The sequence below is a fragment of the Convolutriloba macropyga genome, chromosome 2, assembly GCF_964194025.1.
Source record: "Convolutriloba macropyga chromosome 2, txConMacr16.3, whole genome shotgun sequence".
In the NCBI taxonomy this organism is placed as follows: Eukaryota; Metazoa; Xenacoelomorpha; order Acoela; family Convolutidae; genus Convolutriloba; species Convolutriloba macropyga.
The window spans coordinates 58,713,280-58,733,721 of NC_134469.1; the positions used below are offsets into that span (position 1 = coordinate 58,713,280).

The 20,442-nt window shown below is 36.4% G+C and overlaps 2 protein-coding genes across 3 annotated transcripts in view; one reads left to right on the forward strand and one right to left on the reverse strand.

Moving 5' to 3' along the window:
* The window catches only part of LOC142334548 (uncharacterized), a 128,327-nt gene that overhangs the window by 75,687 nt on the left and 32,198 nt on the right, over positions 1-20,442 (reverse strand). For both annotated transcript variants that reach the window (XM_075382669.1, XM_075382668.1), the window contains exon 5: positions 2,887-3,004. In XM_075382669.1, coding sequence (XP_075238784.1) covers positions 2,887-3,004 — 118 coding nt within the window. The remainder of the gene's footprint in view (positions 1-2,886; positions 3,005-20,442) is intronic.
* Positions 6,936-13,248, forward strand: LOC142334547 (uncharacterized). The gene is made up of 4 exons (XM_075382667.1): positions 6,936-7,157; positions 7,696-7,832; positions 11,692-11,929; positions 12,414-13,248. The coding sequence occupies exons 1-4, from the start codon at positions 7,106-7,108 to the stop codon at positions 13,052-13,054; spliced, it is 1,068 nt and encodes a 355-aa protein (XP_075238782.1). The 5' UTR covers positions 6,936-7,105; the 3' UTR covers positions 13,055-13,248.

Sequence of the window (20,442 nt, forward strand, 5' to 3'; positions counted from 1 at the left end):
GAAAATCAAATATTATACCTTCTGCAATGAGTGTGGAGTATGGCTTAACTTGCTTCAAAACATATTTCTATTCCAGGGCGAATAAGCTAAAGCTTGCGTAGTATTTTTCTTAGGTTATCTGATTTGAAAAAAACTTGCCAAACCACATATAGTAAAACGATATATATTAATTAAAAAAGGCGATCAAGAAACTTACGTACCAAGTTTGTTATTCTTATTTATTTTTTTTATTTATGGGTTCTACTGTTATCATAATAATCAAGAAATGTTTTCTTTTAGGTCTGATAAACTAACAATATAGGAAACAAGGCGGCTCGGTAATGCGCGATCGCACATAAGGTTCCGACCCCGCTCATTCACAATTTTGGCATAATTGTCTACCAAATGGGGAACAGATGGAAAAACACAAAAAATTCAAGTATTTTTCAAAAAAAAACTGGTCTATGAACGAAAAGATAGCCTCCAAAGCAAATAACTCAGCGGAATAAAAAATGATGCATTAGATTGATGAGATATGCCGATATTAAGAAAGCGAGCGAAGACGATCGGCAAAATCAAACAACAACAACAAACATTAATTACATCAAAAAATTTATGTCCGTTTTAAAAAACAAAACTTAATAACAAAGTCTAAATAGCGTCAGATAAAACTGAAAATAAACAAAATAACTTGTAATTCACCAGAAAAAAATGGTTATTCACAAGTTCAAAATAAAGCTGGTAACAATTAGACAAAAAAGAACAGAAACTTTAAAGTTAGAAAATTCACTGCTTTTTTTTTTAAAAAAAAAACAATTAATTTGGAAGTAGTGTAAACCATTAGGAATCAACTCAAATATCCCATAGGTTTACAATTACAAATATTTCTATAGAAATGAATTAAAAACTCTTGATATTCAATTTTTTATGCAGTTACAAAAAGAACAACAAATAGACAACAAACTAAAAATCAATTAAAACTTGCCAGAAAATGCTTTGGAAGCCGTAAAGCCATACTTTGGCCTCCAAAATCTGTTCGATTGCACCTTCATCGAAAACCAAGAATGTTTTATGTGGCTGCTCATTAATGAAAATAAGCAACAATTAGACAAAAAAGAAAAAATGCTAAATTTTTTAATACTTGTTTTTTTTCGAAAAAAAATTGTTTCCAAAGACATAAAAGCCATTAATTACAAAAAAAAATTTGGAATATGTTGATCCTTTGTTCCAAAGCTTGTGAGACCTTTAATTATCCAGAATATGTCTTACGTCTACAAAAAGAATGTCAAATATGACAAAAAATCAAAAATTAATTTACTTTTTTTCTAAAAAACCCTTGTGGAAGCCAGTAAAGTCATAACGAATTCTCTTAAATTATTTATGGATTGTAACGGTCCAAGATTGGAACAAAACTAGTCCTGCTAATGTTGATTGTACATTAGGAATTATTAATTTTTGGAATGTCATTGATATAGATTTTTTGTTATTTAAAAAATCAAAAATAAATGCTGCGTTTTTGATAATCAACGAATAAAGTTAGCAAAAAACGGCAAAGTTTTATTTACAGAGCACTCTCAACAGAAGTTGAAGCGGAATTAGCCCCCTTTTCAGTCTACAAAGATTGTGTTAGTGGTTTTTGGGTGTGCACTTCCTGCAAAATTAATCAGAGTGGACAAAAAGAAACCTATTTCGTGCTGTTTTTGATGAAAAAGTCTGAATTTTGTGAAATAATTAGCCGGAATTTGTTACAGAAAAAAAATCAATCAAAATAACCGACAATATATTTGCTTTTAAACGTAAAATCAACACAATTTTCTTGAAAAATTTTATTAAATTTTATCAAAATTGGCAAAATTTTAGTCAAAAATTCCGAAAAAAGGTGAATGAAATCAACGTAATTTACTCTTTTTCTCAAAAGTTTAAACCTCGATATCTCCCTGTCAAAAATGAAAATCAAAAAAATCTTTTTACTTCCATATTCTACGCTGGACACGCTTTCTAATGATACCAGTCTCAACTCTCTACGATGAATATATCGATCGGCCAAAATTGACTGAACAAAAAAAACCCATTTGAGTATATAGCTCCTCCCCCCTCAAGAGGGGTCGGAACAATGATATAATAACAAAATACCTGAGAATCAATGGAGTTTTCATTGAAGGTTTTCTTTCTCTTCCGTGGTTAGTTAGGTTTCGCTAAACTCATTAACAGTGTTTAGGCCAACATTCTTAACAATATCAAAACAGTTTATTAAACAAAACTGACAAAGGTTAGTTTGGTGTTATCGACAAGGTTTTTAAATTGCTTAATTAATTTTCAGGAAACTTCTAAAATTTTTTAATTAATTTTCAGCAAACTATTCTAAAAATGCCTTCAATCTACCAAGACACTCTTGTTTCAATGAAATGCAAATATAATTGGAGAAAACTTAAAATTTGGGGGGGGGGGGGGGGGGGTGCTAAATTGACGGATATATAAGGCTGGGGGGGGGGGGGCTAGCAGAAAAGATCCCATTTTTCTCAACCTCGTTGTTGACACCTAAAATTATTGGATTTAAAAAAAAATTATGACAATTGACCCTTGAAAACTGAGTTTTGTATTGAACCCTGAAGAATGAGAAAAGATGTCATTTTTTAATTAGTAGTTGTCAAAAATAATTTTTTCTCATGAAGCGGCGCCTGTATCTTTTTCATATCAGAAAGTAGTAAGTACTTTTTAAGACAGTACTAGTAAACTTATAACCAAGTTAATTATTATTACGATATAAATTATTTTCTTCCTCCAATTTATGTTATATGTCTGCTTTACTTTTCGTCAAAAGAGAAGCTGCACTGCCAAAGTTTTCTTGCAGCTATATTAGTAATTACGGAAGAAGATTCCTCCCGAGCTAATTTGTTATTTCACTACCTCTGTGATCTCGTCAGCTAATGTGTGTGGGTAGTTGGGGGCTCTGTAGTTCTTGTGCACCTCGGATATGTCTCTCATTTCGTACATAGGGGGACTGCTTTGGTCATCAAGGCTGAACCTAAGCGTACAAAATCAGTTGTAGCAGAACATAGATAAACGGGCGCCGACTAAATTAAAATTTGGAGCAGTTTATTTTGGCATGATTTTATTTAGAAAAATTAGAAAAAAAACCATTGAACAGATAAACATTAACCAGCTGGTTAAGCAAGTACTTCATTTTTTTAAGTTGTTTCTGTTCAATTTCCCTCGTAGATTACTTAAGATGACTTCTTGGGGAAAAATAATATTCTGGCTTTTTACACAGTTTTTAATGTTTTACAGATTCTCTCAAATGCCTTTAGGATTGAAAATAAATTATTATAATTTTCGTTCCGACCCATTTTGGTGGAAGAGGAACAATAAGCTCAACTGGTTTTTTAACTCAATTTTGGCCAATCAATATATTCACTGCAGTGAGTCGAGAGTGGAATCAATAGAGAGACCGTATAGCCTAGAATATAGAATTAAGCAGATTTTTTTCTGGATTTTAGCCTTTTCCAGTCAATCATCCAGGTTTGAAATTTTGCGAACATTAGAAATGAAATTTAAAAATAAAATCAATTTAACTAAACTAATCAATGTTAACGGCTTCGATCATAAAAACCGGAGAGGTTTGCTGAATTGTTTCATTCGACAATTTGAGCTAAAAATGATTGGTTTTTCAAAATGCAGCCCTTTTTCACCAAAAATGGCAACAAATAAGGTTCGTCAGTCCATTTCGTCAAATTTAACGGAAATAAAGACCTAAAAATCCAAAATCTGCTGCAAAGGTTTTAAAAAACCTCAAAATGTGCTAGTTTCAATTCCCTTCCGATTAATTGTGTTCTGGAAAAAAAGTTTGCTTGGTTTTTGATAAATAAAACAATTACTATAAGAAATGCAATATCTATTTCTAATATATTGAAGCCCTTCTTGCCGAACTATCAGTTTTGTTAAAATTAGATCAATTAATTGGTACTATTGAACGCAAAGTAGCAACAAGGCTAGTTTTGATCTCACCGTGATTTCTGAGAAATAAAAATGGCTATGATTCTATTGGGGCGATATCTTTTTAAAAACAATTTCCAAAATTTTGTGTTGTTTTCTATGTTCCTACAGAGCTTTATAAACTACTATCAACGATCAATTGTTGACAGCATATTTTTATACGAAAAAGAGGCTGCCTGATGATAAATTTTGTTTTCAGAGGACAATAATGGTTTTTATGGCTCTCACAAAGTGATATTAAGCACTTGAATTGAAATAATGTGTTTTGCCCGCCGAACTTCTCGCCATTGTTGTCCCAATACTCACCAACAATAGAATAGATCCAGTTGGCTCCCTCAAGTGGTTTAAACGAATCTATATAATGATTTAAATTATACTTTATAGTTCTCCTCTTTGAATATTTTTAATAAAGAAAATTTCAGTTAGCTTTAAAACTTTTTATTACTAACTTCTGCCAATTTGGAGCTGAGTTTCAAAAAACAAAAATTGCAACTTTTAAGAAAATGCAGATTCAATTTTTCTGGAGAATATAGTTTTAAATTTATGGTTTCAGGACTTCAAAAGCACGAGCGTTCATAAAATATTTTTACATTTGTTTTTTTTTTACTTTTTATTATAGTATCATCAAAAAACTCCCATCGGTTTCGAAAAAAAATGAATATTGGTGAACTATATCGCTTTTACTTTTCATGCGAAAGAAATTAATTTTTGATTTTTGCCTCTATTCATCGTTCTTTTTGTAGTCATATCACCTAATCTTGATAATGGTAGCTGTTTCCTCTGGAGAAATAAATAAATGTACTCAGTTACTTTTAGTTGATAGGCGATGGTATTGATGACCTTGAATAAATGGAAAAATTCCGAAAACTTGCAAAGCCTATGTTTCAAATATAGATTACGTGATTCTGACTAAGTCACTAAAACTGACCTGAAACGATACCACGGAGCTGCTGTTCGTGAAGCAAGTAATAATTTTGAAACTAATTTGACAAGAGTCCCATGACCTTGCTTAAAATACATCAAGTTCGAAACGTCGAGATCTATTTAAAACACACTAAACATGAGATTTATTTCAGTGAAAATTTCTCATCCTGCGTGATGTGTGACAGAGCCAATTTTAAACATAATCAAATGAGAGAGTGCCTAACAATTTTTGAAAATGCCGAGCCATAAAATGAGATGCGTTTTAAGCCAAATAAATTTACCTATGGATATATTTTGCTTTTGATAAAATTCAAGAAAATTGTAACCGAGCATGTCTGAAAAAAATTTTATATTTACTAGCAAAACCAAAACGAAACCATTGAGTAATTACTATCTTGTCATTATTGCGTTCTACACCAAACCTCAACAGTGCCGACGTATGATTTTGCGATCATAAGAATGCCCAATAATGTGTGCAATTTCTAAAGCAAAAATTTTCAAAGTTGTCAAACCAGATAATCTTAGCAAAAAAATGGCAAATAGCAGTAAAGTAGTGAGATTTTGTATATTATTTACTAGGACATGAAAATAGAGAGAGATAAATTTTCAATAAAAAAACGATAATTACGGACCAATGCTCGTGCTTCATCAAAAATTTGATCGGCTCATCTTGGTTGCTTTGGAGAACTTGTTTGTTAACATATTATTAAAAATAAATTATTCTTTGCCATTTTGGACTTTTCAAAATAAATTGACCTTTTTTATATGAAATCAGGTTTGGTCGCTTTTTGAAATTGGTAGAAAACAAGTTGACGTAAATATTAACCAAAAGAGTCAAACTTACGAAAATTAAATTTTTTTCTGCTGAGATACTGCTGTGAGTGAAACAATTATCTAACTTGCCCACACTTGAAATTAACACATGTGACCAGGCCTCAGTGACCTCTGGGGCTTTTTATGAAGCTATCACAGCCGAACAAACAAAACATCACGACTGAAGATGATATTCTCGCAAGAACGTTTGTGCGCTCTCAAATCTGACTGATTAATGTCTCCTTGTTGAGGGGATTACTAGCCGAAAAGCCAAAATTTGGGGATCTTTTCTGCTAGCGCCCCCGCTTAGTTAGGCACCCCCAATTATAAATATTCAAAGATATTGTTAAAGATAAGCAATCTTTTACGTGACAAAATATGAACAATAAGCATTTACTAAAAGCTAGTACAGCTATGGTTTGAAAGTATTACGTATTCAACCAAAATTTGTTGCATATAACGTAAGCATCAATAAAAATTTATGTATTAGATCATTTTTGGTGCCATCGGCTACAATAAGGGCTTGATTTCAAAAATTTTTTAAATGAAGCTATTCTAAAAGTGCCTTCAATCTACCTAGACACTCTTGTTTCGATGAAATGCAAATATCGCTCTTACAATTCGCGAAAACTTAGATTTTTGGAGTGGGGGGGGGGGGGGGGTGTTGTGCAAATTTAATGACTATATAGGACTAAATTTGCAACAACTGCTATTTTAAATTGGTGCAATTTCGAATCAAGCGTCTTTCGGAATAACATCTTTTTTATCATCTTTAATTGGAAGAACAGCTTGTTCTGACTGTCGTGATGAATAGTAGAGTTGACTACTGACCTTCAAAAGAACTTTTCAATTGTTATCGTAATCATTCACCCATTTGAGCAAATATACACAACCGCTCAATTCGCAATGCCTAGATAAACACCCTCCACCCAGGAATTCGCCAAAAATCACTCGTCGCCAACCGCAATAGCCCCCACCCCACTTCTAACTTGCCCACAGCCCGTGACCAGGTCAGTGACGCAGGTAATTAGTTGCACAATTGATTAATCAAGTCCCAAAACAGGCTGAATTAGATCAGAATGTTTATCATTTTGTTTACTCTCAGAGACAGCAGTCTTTATCGTGTAAACAAAGGTGACCCCAACAATTCTTTGGGTTGAGTTAAACAAACAAAACGTGCGATTTTCTTTTGTGAAGAAAACGCTTATCTTAATCTAAAACAAATAGCACGACCTAGGCACACGCAAAACCCTTTGGCAGTTTGAGATTCAGTACAAAAATTCATTTTTCTTTGAACTAGATCAGTTGTTTTGATATTTAGATATTTTCAGTTTGCTAAATTGTTACCTCCAAGTTTCAGTTCACTGGGAAGTTTAATTAAAGGCACTTTATAAGAATGGTTGCCAAGTTTTGCATCTTGGTTATTGCTGGGCTTCTTCTAGTCTCAGGTAAAGTATTCCGGATTGGAGAAATATTTTGAAATTAAGAAAAAGATATTGATAATTGAGTTTTTTTGAACAACAATCAAATGTTCAAAAAAATTCAATCTGATTGTGAAATGCAAACAATCTTAAATATTTCGTACGATCCACCTGCACCGTCTTCAAAATTACAACTTCCTATAATAGCGTCTATTGAAAAGTTTTAGTCGTATAGAACTTCGATAAATTAGAGTTTAATCCTAAAAAGCGCTCAAATGCGACGCTTTCATTCATTTATGACAAGGTTGTAGTTTTATCAACATTTTTCAAGCTTCTTTGATTTATGAAGGCAATGCTGCTTAATGAGAAAGTTATATGGTTAAAACTTTTTGTCAACCCGGGTATACATGTTGTAGCACGTTTTTTTCATTTATAAATACTGTGTTTTTAAATATTGTTTGTATTAAATTGTTTGTGTTTGTATTAATAACATTGTAATCGATGCTGAAAACAACGCAAAATTTTTCTAATGACATTCTAAATTTGCAAATTGTCTGCTTATCAGCAAAACCTCCGAAGAGGATGAACGCAGACGGAGGAGCGGGGAGAAAAGGCGACCACAAGGACCACAAAAGACCACCACCACCACCACCAATGTGCAGACCAGCGCCCTCAAGGCCCGAAGGATGCAATGCCACACTTGTAAGTTACCACCCATTTCTTTCTCTTAAGAAAGACACTATGCATTTTGTATACTTCTTACCATATCTTAGTGTTAGGGGGTCTACGCAGGTGCAATTACTGTGAAAATGGACCAGTACTGGATTCGAACCAGCATATCTTACTTGCAAGCCTAGTGTGCTACCCATTTACACCAACTGGTCTTAAACCCTCGAACTTGGGCATCTCTTATGACTCGTTCTCTTGTTCATTCTTGTTCCTCAAGGCTTCATTTCTCTAGCCAAGTATACGTTGAACAAGTAGAGCTTCTTGTCAAGCTTATCTTATGCACAATTTACATTATGTTGTTCTCTCTCAATCTTCTAACACTTAGCATATCAGATGCTAAAGATGAAAGTCGTGAATGACATACTGACTGGCTCCTACCTTAGTCTAAATCGAAAGTCGATCTTGCCAGAGTCTCGCAGAAAGAAGGCAACGTTGCAAGACACTATAATAACATGACACTTAGTCGCGTATGTGTCTATTCGTCTATTCCCGAGAGATGGCTCGAGCAGTGAGCTAAGCGCAGATGTGGGACCAATTTGACACTTCGACATTTTTTGGGAAGTCTCAAAGACTGTCAATCACCAGAAAAATCAAAGACAAAAAGTTACTTCGAATAAAAAATGCGAAGGAGAATTGCCTACGAATTATTGAGGGAACTAAAATACGGAAACGTGGTAACAGAATATAGAGAATTCAGTTTCTTTAGGGAAAATTGTCCCGACGATGGTCATCAACAATTGCTACCCCCCCCCCCCCCCCCCCCCTGGTACCCAGTAGATAATTTCCTCCTTCTCTTCTGTAACTTGACCGAAATAATACTTGGCTACACTTTAGATAGCGGAAAATCAATTTAAGCGCAATAGCGGACCGCTGTTCATGGCCATACCTCTCATGCGCTGTGGGATGTAATCTGGAAACCGAGGGTCGGTTATCGTGCGCCCACCGACCTGCCAGTCGGAAATTCTTTTCGCTTTGTATTCCAATTCGGCTAGGTAACATAGCATGGTGTATTTTATTCAGTTTAATGGTGTCCCGCTTTTTCACCCCTATTTATTTAACCACCTATCATTTTACTTCGATTTATTTTAATGTTCTGTATAATATAGGGACTATTAAATTAGCAATATAATTATTTGGCCATGCCTCGCGGTCCATGGCCATTCTTTAGCGGCCCTTGGGACTTGATATGAAACTATCACAACCGAACATGGGATTAAGTTATCCACATGCCTTTAATGTCGACTGCTAATTGGTGGGAGGAAATAATAGAGAGGTTAAAAGATATAAGGGTTAAAAGATAGGGGGAGGGGGGGGGTGAAATGATATTGGGTTAAAATATTCGGAATTAAATGAATCAGCGTGAAAGAACTAGAAACTGTTTAAAAATAGTATGCACAGACGTGAAAAGTTATCAGTCGTCTCTGATCGGTTAATAATTCGCTTAAATTCTTTTCAATAATAGCGCCCCTTTTTGCAAAAGGGGGCCAATTGTTAAAAAGATCTACGTTTGTTGGGAATTTATAGTTACAGCCCCCACGAGCATTTTTGAAGCCCGTGAAAATTAGCCGAAAAAGTCAAAAGTAGGAAATTTAGAAGAACCAATTGCTTAGATAATTGCTGTAAGCAAACATAAGTGGGACGCGCAATTATCTAACTCGCTAACACATGAAATTAACGCATCTGACCATGCCTCGCGGGCCACGGCCATGCCTCAGCGCGTGACCGGTCAATTAGCCGACATACAAATTAGCCGACACCCCTTTTAGCCGACACTAGAGCAAATATAACTACTCAAAAACCACAGTTCGCGATAATTACCCGCGCATTAAGCGGTAAAAGTAGCGTCCCTTAATTGTAAAACAAACATTAATTGGCTAATACTGCTAGCTAATTGGAACATGCCTCAGCGGCCCGTGGACTTGATATGAATATATCACAACCGAACAAATTATTACGGCAGAACATAATTAAGTCGACACTTCTAATAACACTATTTAAATTACAGTTTCGATTTCGGTCTTCACGTCGTCTTGGTGAAATCTGTCGGCCAATTGGCGTGTCTTCTAAGTTGTGTGTCGGCCAATACCCCTAGCCCCGCCTCAGCGGCCTATGGGACTTGATATGAAACTATCACAACCGAACATGGGATTAAGTTATCCACATGCCTTTGATGTCGACTGCTAATTGGTGGGAGGAAATAATAGAGAAGTTAAAAGATATAGGGGTTCAAAGATAGGGGGAGGGGGGGGGGGGTGAAATGATATTGGGTTAAAATAATCGGAATTAAATGAATCAGCGTGAAAGAACTAGAAACTGTTTAAAAATAGTATGCACAGACGTGAAAAGTTATCAGTCGTCTCTGATCGGTTAATAATTCGCTTAAATTCTTTTCAATAATAGCGCCCCTTTTTGCAAAAGGGGGCCAATTGTTAAAAAGATCTACGTTTGTTGGGAATTTATAGTTACAGCCCCCACGAGCATTTTTGAAGCCCGTGAAAATTAGCCGAAAAAGTCAAAAGTAGGAAATTTAGAAGAACCAATTGCTTAGATAATTGCTGTAAGCAAACATAAGTGGGACGCGCAATCATCTAACTCGCTAACACATGAAATTAACGCATCTGACCATGCCTTGCGGGCCACGGCCATGCCTCAGCGCGTGACCGGTCAATTAGCCGACATATAAATTAGCCGACACCCCTTTTAGCCGACACTAGAGCAAATATAACTACTCAAAAACCACAGTTCGCGATAATTACCCGCGCATTAAGCGGTAAAAGTAGCGTCCCTTAATTGTAAAACAAACATTAATTGGCTAATACTGCTAGCTAATTTGGACATGCCTCAGCGGCCCGTGGACTTGATATGAATATATCACAACCGAACAAATTATTACGGCAGAACATAATTAAGTCGACACTTCTAATAACACTATTTAAATTACAGTTTCGATTTCGGTCTTCACGTCGTCTTGGTGAAATCTGTCGGCCAATTGGCGTGTCTTCTAAGTTGTGTGTCGGCCAATACCCCTAGCCCCGCCTCAGCGGCCTATGGGACTTGGTATGAATCTATCACAACCGAACAAAATATCACGGGCAAACATGTTATTCTCGCGATATTTGTGCGTTCTCAATTCTGATTGGTTAATGTCTCTTTTTCGGCTAATATTCCATTCGGCTAATTTTCCTTTCGGCTAATATTCACGGCACCTTACTAAATAATAATGCACAAAAAATTTCAAATTAAAGCATGTATTGAAACCAAATTTGACAGAAATGATAAGCATTAATTTGTGTTTAACACAATTTTTGGCAACAAGATTTGGGCTGATTAGGTCATTTTCAGATCGGGAGAACACTCGGATAGTGATGAAAAGTAAATAGGGCGTTGATATATTGAGAGCACTCAAGCTTATAGGGCGGTACGAAATTATCAGCTATATGGGACGGGGGGGGGTTAAAAGAAAGATTCACTTTTTGTTCAATGAGAATGGGGCATATACAAGTCCTGCGAAAGCTGCAAATTTAAAGTTTCAAACTGGCCTCATTTCAAATGTCTCATTTTTCTCTATATGCCTTTTGTCTGTTTTCACCTCTCCCGGTTCTATATAGCTATTCTGTTTGCATCTCCAAAAATTAAAATTTACGTCACTTATTGATACTTGTTTTGATAACGGTAATTTGTTGATATTGTGATGGTAATATGAACGAATTTTTGGTCCTAATTATTTAAATATATATTGGGCGCAGTTTGATTGTTTGGAGATGGGCAATATGAAGATTGGTAATTTTTGAAAATTGATATTAGGTTTAGTCTAAAGAGTATTGTATGTTAGGGCATTCCTGAGCCAAAGATGACAATTGTGAACAACGGAATTGGACCGGAAGATGATACAATTAAAGCAATGAAGGGTGACCTGCTGGCTAAACTGAACGAGATGGTGTCTGAGACAGGCTGTGACACTTCTTTCAAAGATGAGATTCTGGATGTGAAACAGAGAGGACCTGAAGTGACTATGAAGGTCACATGCGATGGACAAGACATCCCCTACTATGCTAGCTTCAAAGTTAACAGTAAGTGTGATCACATCACAAAAATATTGTGGCCCGCTGATGAAACACAAATTTCGTCATGATGATGGAAAATTTAAGTTTTTGACCATGAGAGAAATTTTTTAAGAAGATGCTAAACTTACTGACACCGAAGACCTCTCATGCGAAAATCAGTACAGCCCTTAATGTTTAAAAATTATTGGGGTTAATTGCTTATGTTTTGAAAAATTCTGACCTCTAGCATAACTTTCAGGAAATTTTCATATTTCCTAGAATGATAACTATCAGATTATTTCAAATACAAGTATTGAACTATATTGCATCATGGTTAGTTGAAATGGTCCATTTGGGCGATATGTGCAGCTAATGCAAAAGCATCAAATAGTAGCTCCAACATCTGATCTTCCGGTATTGATCGGCTGCATCAAAAGCATCAGGCTTCAATGACGCCAGATTCTGCCAAACAATTTTGCTTCATTTAGACCCAAGATTGACTTCATTTCAGCTCATTCTCCGAATGTTCTTGATGAGAAACCAGAGAAGAACGGCGGCATGGGTGGCTACAAAGTGGCTTGCAAATTGGGACAGATATCAAACCATTTCCTTGCCTTCGCCAAAGAGGCCAAACCGGACGCCACATCTTGCGAGATCGACTACGCGTATTGCTTGCAAAAAGTGGTCAACGGAATGATGTACTTTTGTCCCGTTACCTGCGGCGACGAAACTATCAACATGGAGTTGGTGCCCCTGGCTGAAAAGACCATTGAGGTCACCGAGGTCGTCAAGGAACCGAGCAGCAAGTGCTTCAATAAAACTACCAACGAGTACCTCACCCACATTGTCATGAGCTCGACCCAGAACACCTTTGTCTTTCTGGAGGACCACTGTGAGTTCCAAGGTGGAAAGGAGGCTCTCAAGGTGGGAGGGGGTGCCTTCGTAGACTTGCAAACCGGAACCCAACACTGCATCCAGGTGTACACTGATGAGTTTGGGGAAGATGATAAGAGTACAGTGCTGGCTGTGTACCAGTTTGACATGGAAGGCACTGAGCCGATACTTGTGGCTCACCCATTCCCAGGTGAACAAGGGATGGCATACTGCATCGGATTCATGCTCACCGTCCACGACATCTGGCAGGCAGCTTAGATTACAAACGATGCACGATTGCATAACACAATTAATGTAAAACACAAATAATCACGCCCTACTGTTTTATTGATAGAAGTCACATGTGATTTGAAGAATCATTTTAAACATAGTGATGAATGTGATTTGTTAACTTTTGTACAAGCAAATTGAATGGCAATATGATCCAAAGTTGAATAGATATAACTACTTGATTCATCTTTTTAAAAATAATTTATTTTCTCCACAAAAGCGAAACTACTGTGTTTGTGCTCTAAAAGCAGCAGTATTGATATACACAACGATAGGGATAAATGCTTGCCTGATGGCAGCCCCATACGAAATCTAGTTTCAACTGGTCTTTTTCATTATTTTCCTCATTACAGACTTTTTCGTGAGCAAGGTTCTCGTATAAGGCCATATTCGTAGTTTAGGCGGTCTAAAAATGTCATGATTAAGCGGAAAATGAACAACAAAATAGTGGCAACATAATTATGGAGGCAAGTATTGGTGACTGTATGAGTAGTAAGTAAATACTGTCTCAAGAGAGGGGGGGTTATCCTACGATACTTAAACATGGGATAATAGGGGGTTATCCTAGACGGAAAGGGATTAAGGGGATTAGGCGGCCTTGAAACTCATTTTTCCGCCATGACAACTCTAGCGACGGTTGATTTGAAAGCTATTCACGAAATTTACAGAGAATTGAAAAAGGATTATTTTCAATACGGTGAAAGGTTTCTTTATTTCTTGGCAACATGTCAGTACTTGGATCCTGATCTTGATTTGGATATTGCGATGAAAATGAGACCCTATGGTGGACTGATTGGTATTGATAATTCGTCTCTGGACAAGTATTTCAAATCTTACAAAATTTTGAGGTTGCATGCTATACTTCACGACGCTTCAGGTTTTGTCTTTGAATATAGTGAAAAAGGGCCGGGCTATTCGTATGTCCTACCGTGTCCAGTGACAAACGAGTATCTTGGTCACGTGACAGGACTTGCCTTCTGTCTATATGTAAAGACTTTTAAAAGCAATTTATTCAGTTTGCTGGAATGTTGAAATCAAGACCAGTTGTTCTTGATTTTGAAGGCTTTCGACATAAAAAGTCTGGTTTTATTATCAAAGAACTAGCTGTTTCGACAGAAAATTATTGCGATACTGTGTCATTTTTACCCCCAACTTCATTCAACATACTGTCTTCGAGTGAGAGACGATCCTACAGTTGGGTGTCAAAATATCTCCATGGTTTGAATTGGGAGAGTGGAGATTATCCATATTGTTATTTGCGACAAATTTTTGATAGCATAGCACTTCGATTTCCCTTGGCAACTTTTTATGCGAAGGGAACAGAAAAAACAGAAACTATTCAGAAACTTCTCAAAAAGGACGTTATCAATTTAGAGATTTTATTATGTCCAAAAATTGAAAATTTGAAATTTTTTCACGAGACACCAATTTGTACTTTACATGTTTTAAGCTGTCCTAAGCGGCAAAGAAATCAACACTGTGCAAGAAAAAAAACTACCCTTTTTTACCTGTGGCTAACGAATGAATCGACGGTCCGAGAAAGCAGCATCGTCTCTACTTCAAGTGAACTTGTCCCCAAATTTAGTGGTTTACAGTTGTATAGCGGATGAAAATCAATTAACAGCTACATTTGTCAAAGAGGAAAAAGTTGACAGTCGTGGTCAAACTGTACTGAGGAGACAGCAAATTGTCTGTACTGGAGCTGAAATAGAAGCCTTCATGAAATACCTTTCACTTTTGGAGTACTTCCAATTGTACCATGTCTTTAGAAGAGAAAATGCGAAAGCTGAAACTAACCCCTTTACCTATGCCCAAGCGTGCAGAACCAGTTCTGATGTCACTGAAGGATAAGAGCCTTCCAGCTGAAATAAGACGAAGAATTGAAAAGAACAACGTACAGTCAATTGTTTTCAGAGAAAAAACTGACAGAGTAAATGCGAACTACACCATTACTTTTATCAATGATAATCAAAACTCACAATTTGTATCTTATGAAATTTATATAATGAAATAACCAAATTTACCTCTTTTTTAAGAAATTTATTTTGAAATGAGTAAAGCAGAGGATCAGTTAGATACAGGCGGGGCAATAACTGACTTAGTGTTTGATGATAATCACCATGAAAGACGATCATGGAGGTTTTGTAATTCAAGGATACCACGATCAGAAGTTGTTTATTTTACACAAGTTTTTATTATAATTTTTCTCATAATAGTTTCTCTGGTAAAAATTGTGTTTTTCCAGCTTGAATGTGAAGAGTCTACATTTTGGTTTTCTCTTCTTTTTTGTACAGTTGGATACGCTCTTCCCAACCCAAAATTATGAATAAAATCATTTCAACAACTGACCGGTTGTTTATGGCTGTTTGCGGTCCGTCATGTTGTGGAAAAACAGAGCTTATTTTCAGAATGTTACTCGAAAACACTTTTTCTCCAAAGTTCCTCTCGATTTTTTATTTCTACCAACATGAACAACCCAAATTTAAGTCACTAGAGGCAAAATTAAACATACAGTTTACCAAATTTTCAAGCTTCGATCTGATATCGGAGCTCGAAAACTGTCTGCTGGTGTTTGACGATTCATGTGAAGAGATTTTTAATGACAAAGAGTTTTCGAAATTGGCTACAGCAGGACGTCACAAAAACATTAGTGTAATTTACGTAAAACACAATTTATTTCAACAAAGTAAATGGTCACGAACTATTGATCTTAATACAACACACATCATTTTATTTAAATCACCCCGTGACATTCAACAGATTGGTTTAATTGGTCGACAGCTTAATAACACGCAATTTTTGAAAGATAGCTACGAGCTAGCAACCAAACAACCCTTTGGTCATTTACTGATCGATCTGGATCCAAAAACATCGGACGTTTTACGTTACTGCTCCAATATTGTTCCACCAGGACCATCCGTTTTTTACCTTCCCCCAGCTAAAGCTGTTGTAACCAATTTGAGTAATGAGAGAGAAAGAGCTTTGTATGCTGCGGCGAATGTTAGAGACATCGGACATAAAGTCAAAAGAACTAATCAAGTCGGCACCAATTAGTTTTATTAACTTTCTTTGCGAGTGTTTGCTTAATGTTGTCAACGGTAACGTTCCCGTCAAGAAGACATTAATACAAGGTCATGAAAATTCATTTAAAAAACTTTTATCTAAACAAACAAGTTTAAAAAATAAAAGGCAGATTTTTGCTAAAAACACGGTTCTTTTGAAAGGTATTGCTCTCTCGTGTTACCTTCATCTGAGGAAGTGATAATGTATACTGAAGAATTTATCTTAATTCCCAAAAGAATGTTCATGTCAACACAACCGGCAAAAAGTGAAATTTTTGACAATCCTGTCTACAAACAGAAAGCCACGCAATTGTCTCTCATTCAAAGAAACATGTTACAAAATCCGGAAAAAAGTGAAAAAGAGAATGGAGCAGTCCAGACAGAACCCAGCATAAATGTTGAAACAGATCATGAGGAAAAAGAGGAGCCGATGAGTGATGACAGTGAAATTGAACCTATTGTCAAAAAAAGTACAACTACAACGTTTGAGTCAATAATGAGAGATTTGGGAGTGATGGAGAAAAATAAAATCGGAAGAGCAGAAATCATTCTCAACAAGATATTAGAATCCCCGACAATATCCATTGAAGATCCAGGTGGTATCATTCATATTGATAACCAACCACTTGGCTTAAAAGCGTCAACTTTTTTGTATAACACACAGCAGTCAACAAAGAAAATTGACATTCAAAAATATTCTCGAGCATTATTAGCTTTCGATCTTCCACCTCATTTAGTTTCGAATACCTATGCCAAACAGATCTTGGAAGCATCCGAAAGCGAAGAAGAAATTTTTGCAAGCCCACGAGGACAATCAGGAAGCGGTTATCAAGTTACCAACCAAAGAAAAACGAGCACAAGAGAAAAGACGGCAGAAGGAGAGACCAAACAGCAAAAATGGTCTTACTTCTTCTGAGAAAAAAACGTTGGATCAACTGTATTTGAAGAGACCTGCATCGTTTGGAAACCCAAAGCGATTAAAAACCCAAAGCAAATTATCATTTGGTAAAGTTAAGACATACTTGGAAACCAAGTCATCTTTTACAAAATATCGCCCAATTCGTTTACGATTTCCAAGACTTAAAGTAATAGTAAAAGACATAAATGAAATTTGGTCCGTTGACTTGGCTTTTGTGGATAAACTAGCAAAATACAACAGAAATGTTAAATATTTATTGGTTGCGGTCAACTGTCTTTCCAGATACCTTCGTGTGGAGCCCTAAAAAAGTATGCAACGGAAACTGCCTCGGCCTTTAAAAAAATGATAAAAAACAAGCAACCACAAAAAGTATGGGTTGATGATGGTACAGAGTTTCTTGGAGCCTTCAAAACCTTATGCAACAAACGAGGAATTCATTTATACAGCACTTTTAGTGAAAAAAAGTCTGCATTCGCAGAGCGGAACATTCGGTCACTAAAAAACATTATCTACAAGTACCTTGAAGAAAAGTGGACATACTCCTACATAGATAAGCTGGATCAATTTGTGAAAACAATTAATTCACGAGTCAACCGAGTAACCAAACTTGCTCCAAATAAAGTCACTAAAAAGGATGTTCCACGACTTGTCTCGTTGAGCGCTCAAACAATCAAGTTTCAGAGACCCAAATTTTACGTTGGAGATTTTGTTAGAATTGTCAAAAAAGACGAAGCCTTCAGGAAAGGGTATAAACAATCTTTCACCGACGAAGTTTTTGAAGTAGAAAGCTTAGCAACCTTCAATCCGCCAACGTATTCACTTATTGATGCAAACAGTGAAAAAATTGATGGTAAATTTTATCAACCAGAGTTACAGCTTGTTCGTGTAGAGAAAAATGAGTGAAAACCGTTTCACCGATGAATTCACTGTGCATGTTATTTCATCTGCTTCAATGGAAATTTTTGACTCTAACACCCTCAGTTCATTTCGAAACTTTTTCAATGATGAAATTCAACTCGCTGGTGACTGGAGAGTAGCTCTCAGCGAGATCATTTTCCCCACAAAAATTGAGCATATTGTAAATGGAGACATGGTAGTATATAGCTTAAAAGGGTACGAAGACAGCCAGAAAAGGGCTACCGAAGCCAATGTGATCTCTCGTCCGTATAACGGTGAAAAATTGTCTATCATGACAGGAACTTATAATTCAGTTGTTGACATACTAACTACTATCAAACGAACTGTTGGACTACCAAACTTTTCATTCAGAGAGATCAAGAAAACTGGAAAGTTTGAAATTTTGATGGGTAAAAATGAAGGAATTACTTTTCCCAGTAAAGAAATTCCCAGCATTATTGGTTTTTCGGGCATTCCAGATGGCAGTGGAGTACACATCGGGTACAAAATGAAAAGCGCAACATCAAACAGACTAATGAAAAGTGATGAAACGGCAGCGTACTATGGAGAATTTCCCGTTGATCTTTGCTCGGGAAAGCACTTAATTTTTATATATACGAATATTATTGAGTACCAGTACGTCGGTGATACAAAAGCCCCCTTGCTTCGAGTCATTGATTCAAAACAACGTCTGAAAAACGGTAGTGTCTGCGAGCTTGAACCAACTCATCGAATTGTTTTTTCCAATTTAGATTACAAAAAACTCTTATCAAACACCATACAATCAATATCGATTGAGCTTCGCACAGAAACGGGAGAATTGGTTCCCTTTTCGGGAACCGGTAAAGTCATTTTAACTCTTCAGTTCAAAAAATTTTCCAATTAGCATGGACTCTTACTACGCTAACCAAGCAACATCCTTACCACATTTCTCTGGCCACTACCGGCAAAGAGGCAGTGGTTTTGGTGCATTAGCTGCGGGAATTGGGCGGGTCGCTTTGCCCCTAGCTCGACGTTTCATTCTTCCTACTGCAAAACGTATTGGAAAAGAACTTTTAAAGCAAAGTGTTCCAGAGCTGCTAGAGGTTGTCAGCAGTAAAAAATCACCCAAACAAGCACTCAAAAATACAATAAGCAACACTGTTAAAAAACAAACAGGGGGAGCAAGATTTCGGCAACAAAGAAAAACGATTAGGAGTCGCTCAAAAAAATCACCAAGAAAAAGATTAACCAAACAAAAGTTGGTCATTTCAAAACAAAAAGTTCCAAAAAGAAGTCGGTCTGATTTCTTTTCTCAAGTTAAATATGATCGCTAACCTGTTACCAAACGAAGCAACCCATAGCTCTTTGGATCTGTTTGAGAAGCCGGCGCTCTTGGTGACTTTCGATGGAAGTTTTTGTCAAAAATTGGGACCTGTTTATAGTCCTGATGGACCCATGTTAGAGTTCGAGGTAACTGGTGACCGTAACAACTTTATTGATTTACAAAAAATTTTTTTGGAAGTCAAATGCAAAATTGTTCAGTCTTCGGGAGCTGATCTCAAATATGACGGGGCAGCTACTGCTGACACTGCTAAAACCAATGCTCCATACTTTTGCAATAATGTGCTACATTCACTTTTCTCTGACTGCACAGTGTCAGCCAACGGGTTAAAAACCTCTAACGCAAATGGAAATTACGCACACAAGAGTTTTATAGAAACTGAGTTCTCACATAACAAAGACGCAAAGAACACTTGGTTGGCATGTCAAGGCTATTCTTACGAAGAAGATCCATCTGCAATAAAAGCAGGTGAAATTGCTCGAAGAAAAAACTCGGTCAGAGAGTCAGCAGAATGCACTTTTTATGGTAAAGTAGCGGTAGACTTTTTCACATGTGATAAATATCTGCTCAGCGGTGTAACTCTTCGTATTGCATTCAGAAGATCTATTGATGATTTTGTTATCATTTCGGATGATGCTGCAAAACATTACAAGGTAAAAATTGTTGAAGCTAATTTGTACGTTCGCAAGATGACATTGAATGACGAGGTCGTGTCTGCCATTGAAAAAACCTTGCTTACTAGCCCTGCTGCCTATCCCTACTTTGAAACTTTGACAAAGACGTTTTTGGCTTCAACTGGTCTGCATAGTTGGAAGCAAGAGGACATTTTTGCACGAGAGCCAATCCGAAGACTAGCAATTTGTCTCAATACGAACGAAGCTTTTTTGGGCAACAACATGCAAAATCCTTTTCATTTTCAAAAATTTGACTTGGAACAGATATATATTTATCGCAACGGGTTACCAGTGGCTGATAGCCCAATATCTACAACTGATAACAAACGCCTTTATTTTAATACAATATCGGATTTAGCCTATATTGACAATGGACACGGAATAAGTCTGTCAGACTATCCCAACCATTTTATAATGGTATTTGATCTGACTAGCACCCAACAAGCTTCTCATGATTTTATACACCCGGAGCTAACAAACTGCTCCATATCTATCGAGTT

Coding starts and splice junctions, on each gene's coding strand:
- LOC142334547 (XM_075382667.1), top strand. CDS start 7,106: ATGGTTGCCAAGTTTTGCATCTTGGTTATTGCTGGGCTTCTTCTAGTC. Junction 7,158..7,695: donor TGGGCTTCTTCTAGTCTCAG/GTAAAGTATTCC, acceptor TCTGCTTATCAG/CAAAACCTCCGAAGAGGATG. Junction 11,930..12,413: donor TGCTAGCTTCAAAGTTAACA/GTAAGTGTGATC, acceptor ACTTCATTTCAG/CTCATTCTCCGAATGTTCTT.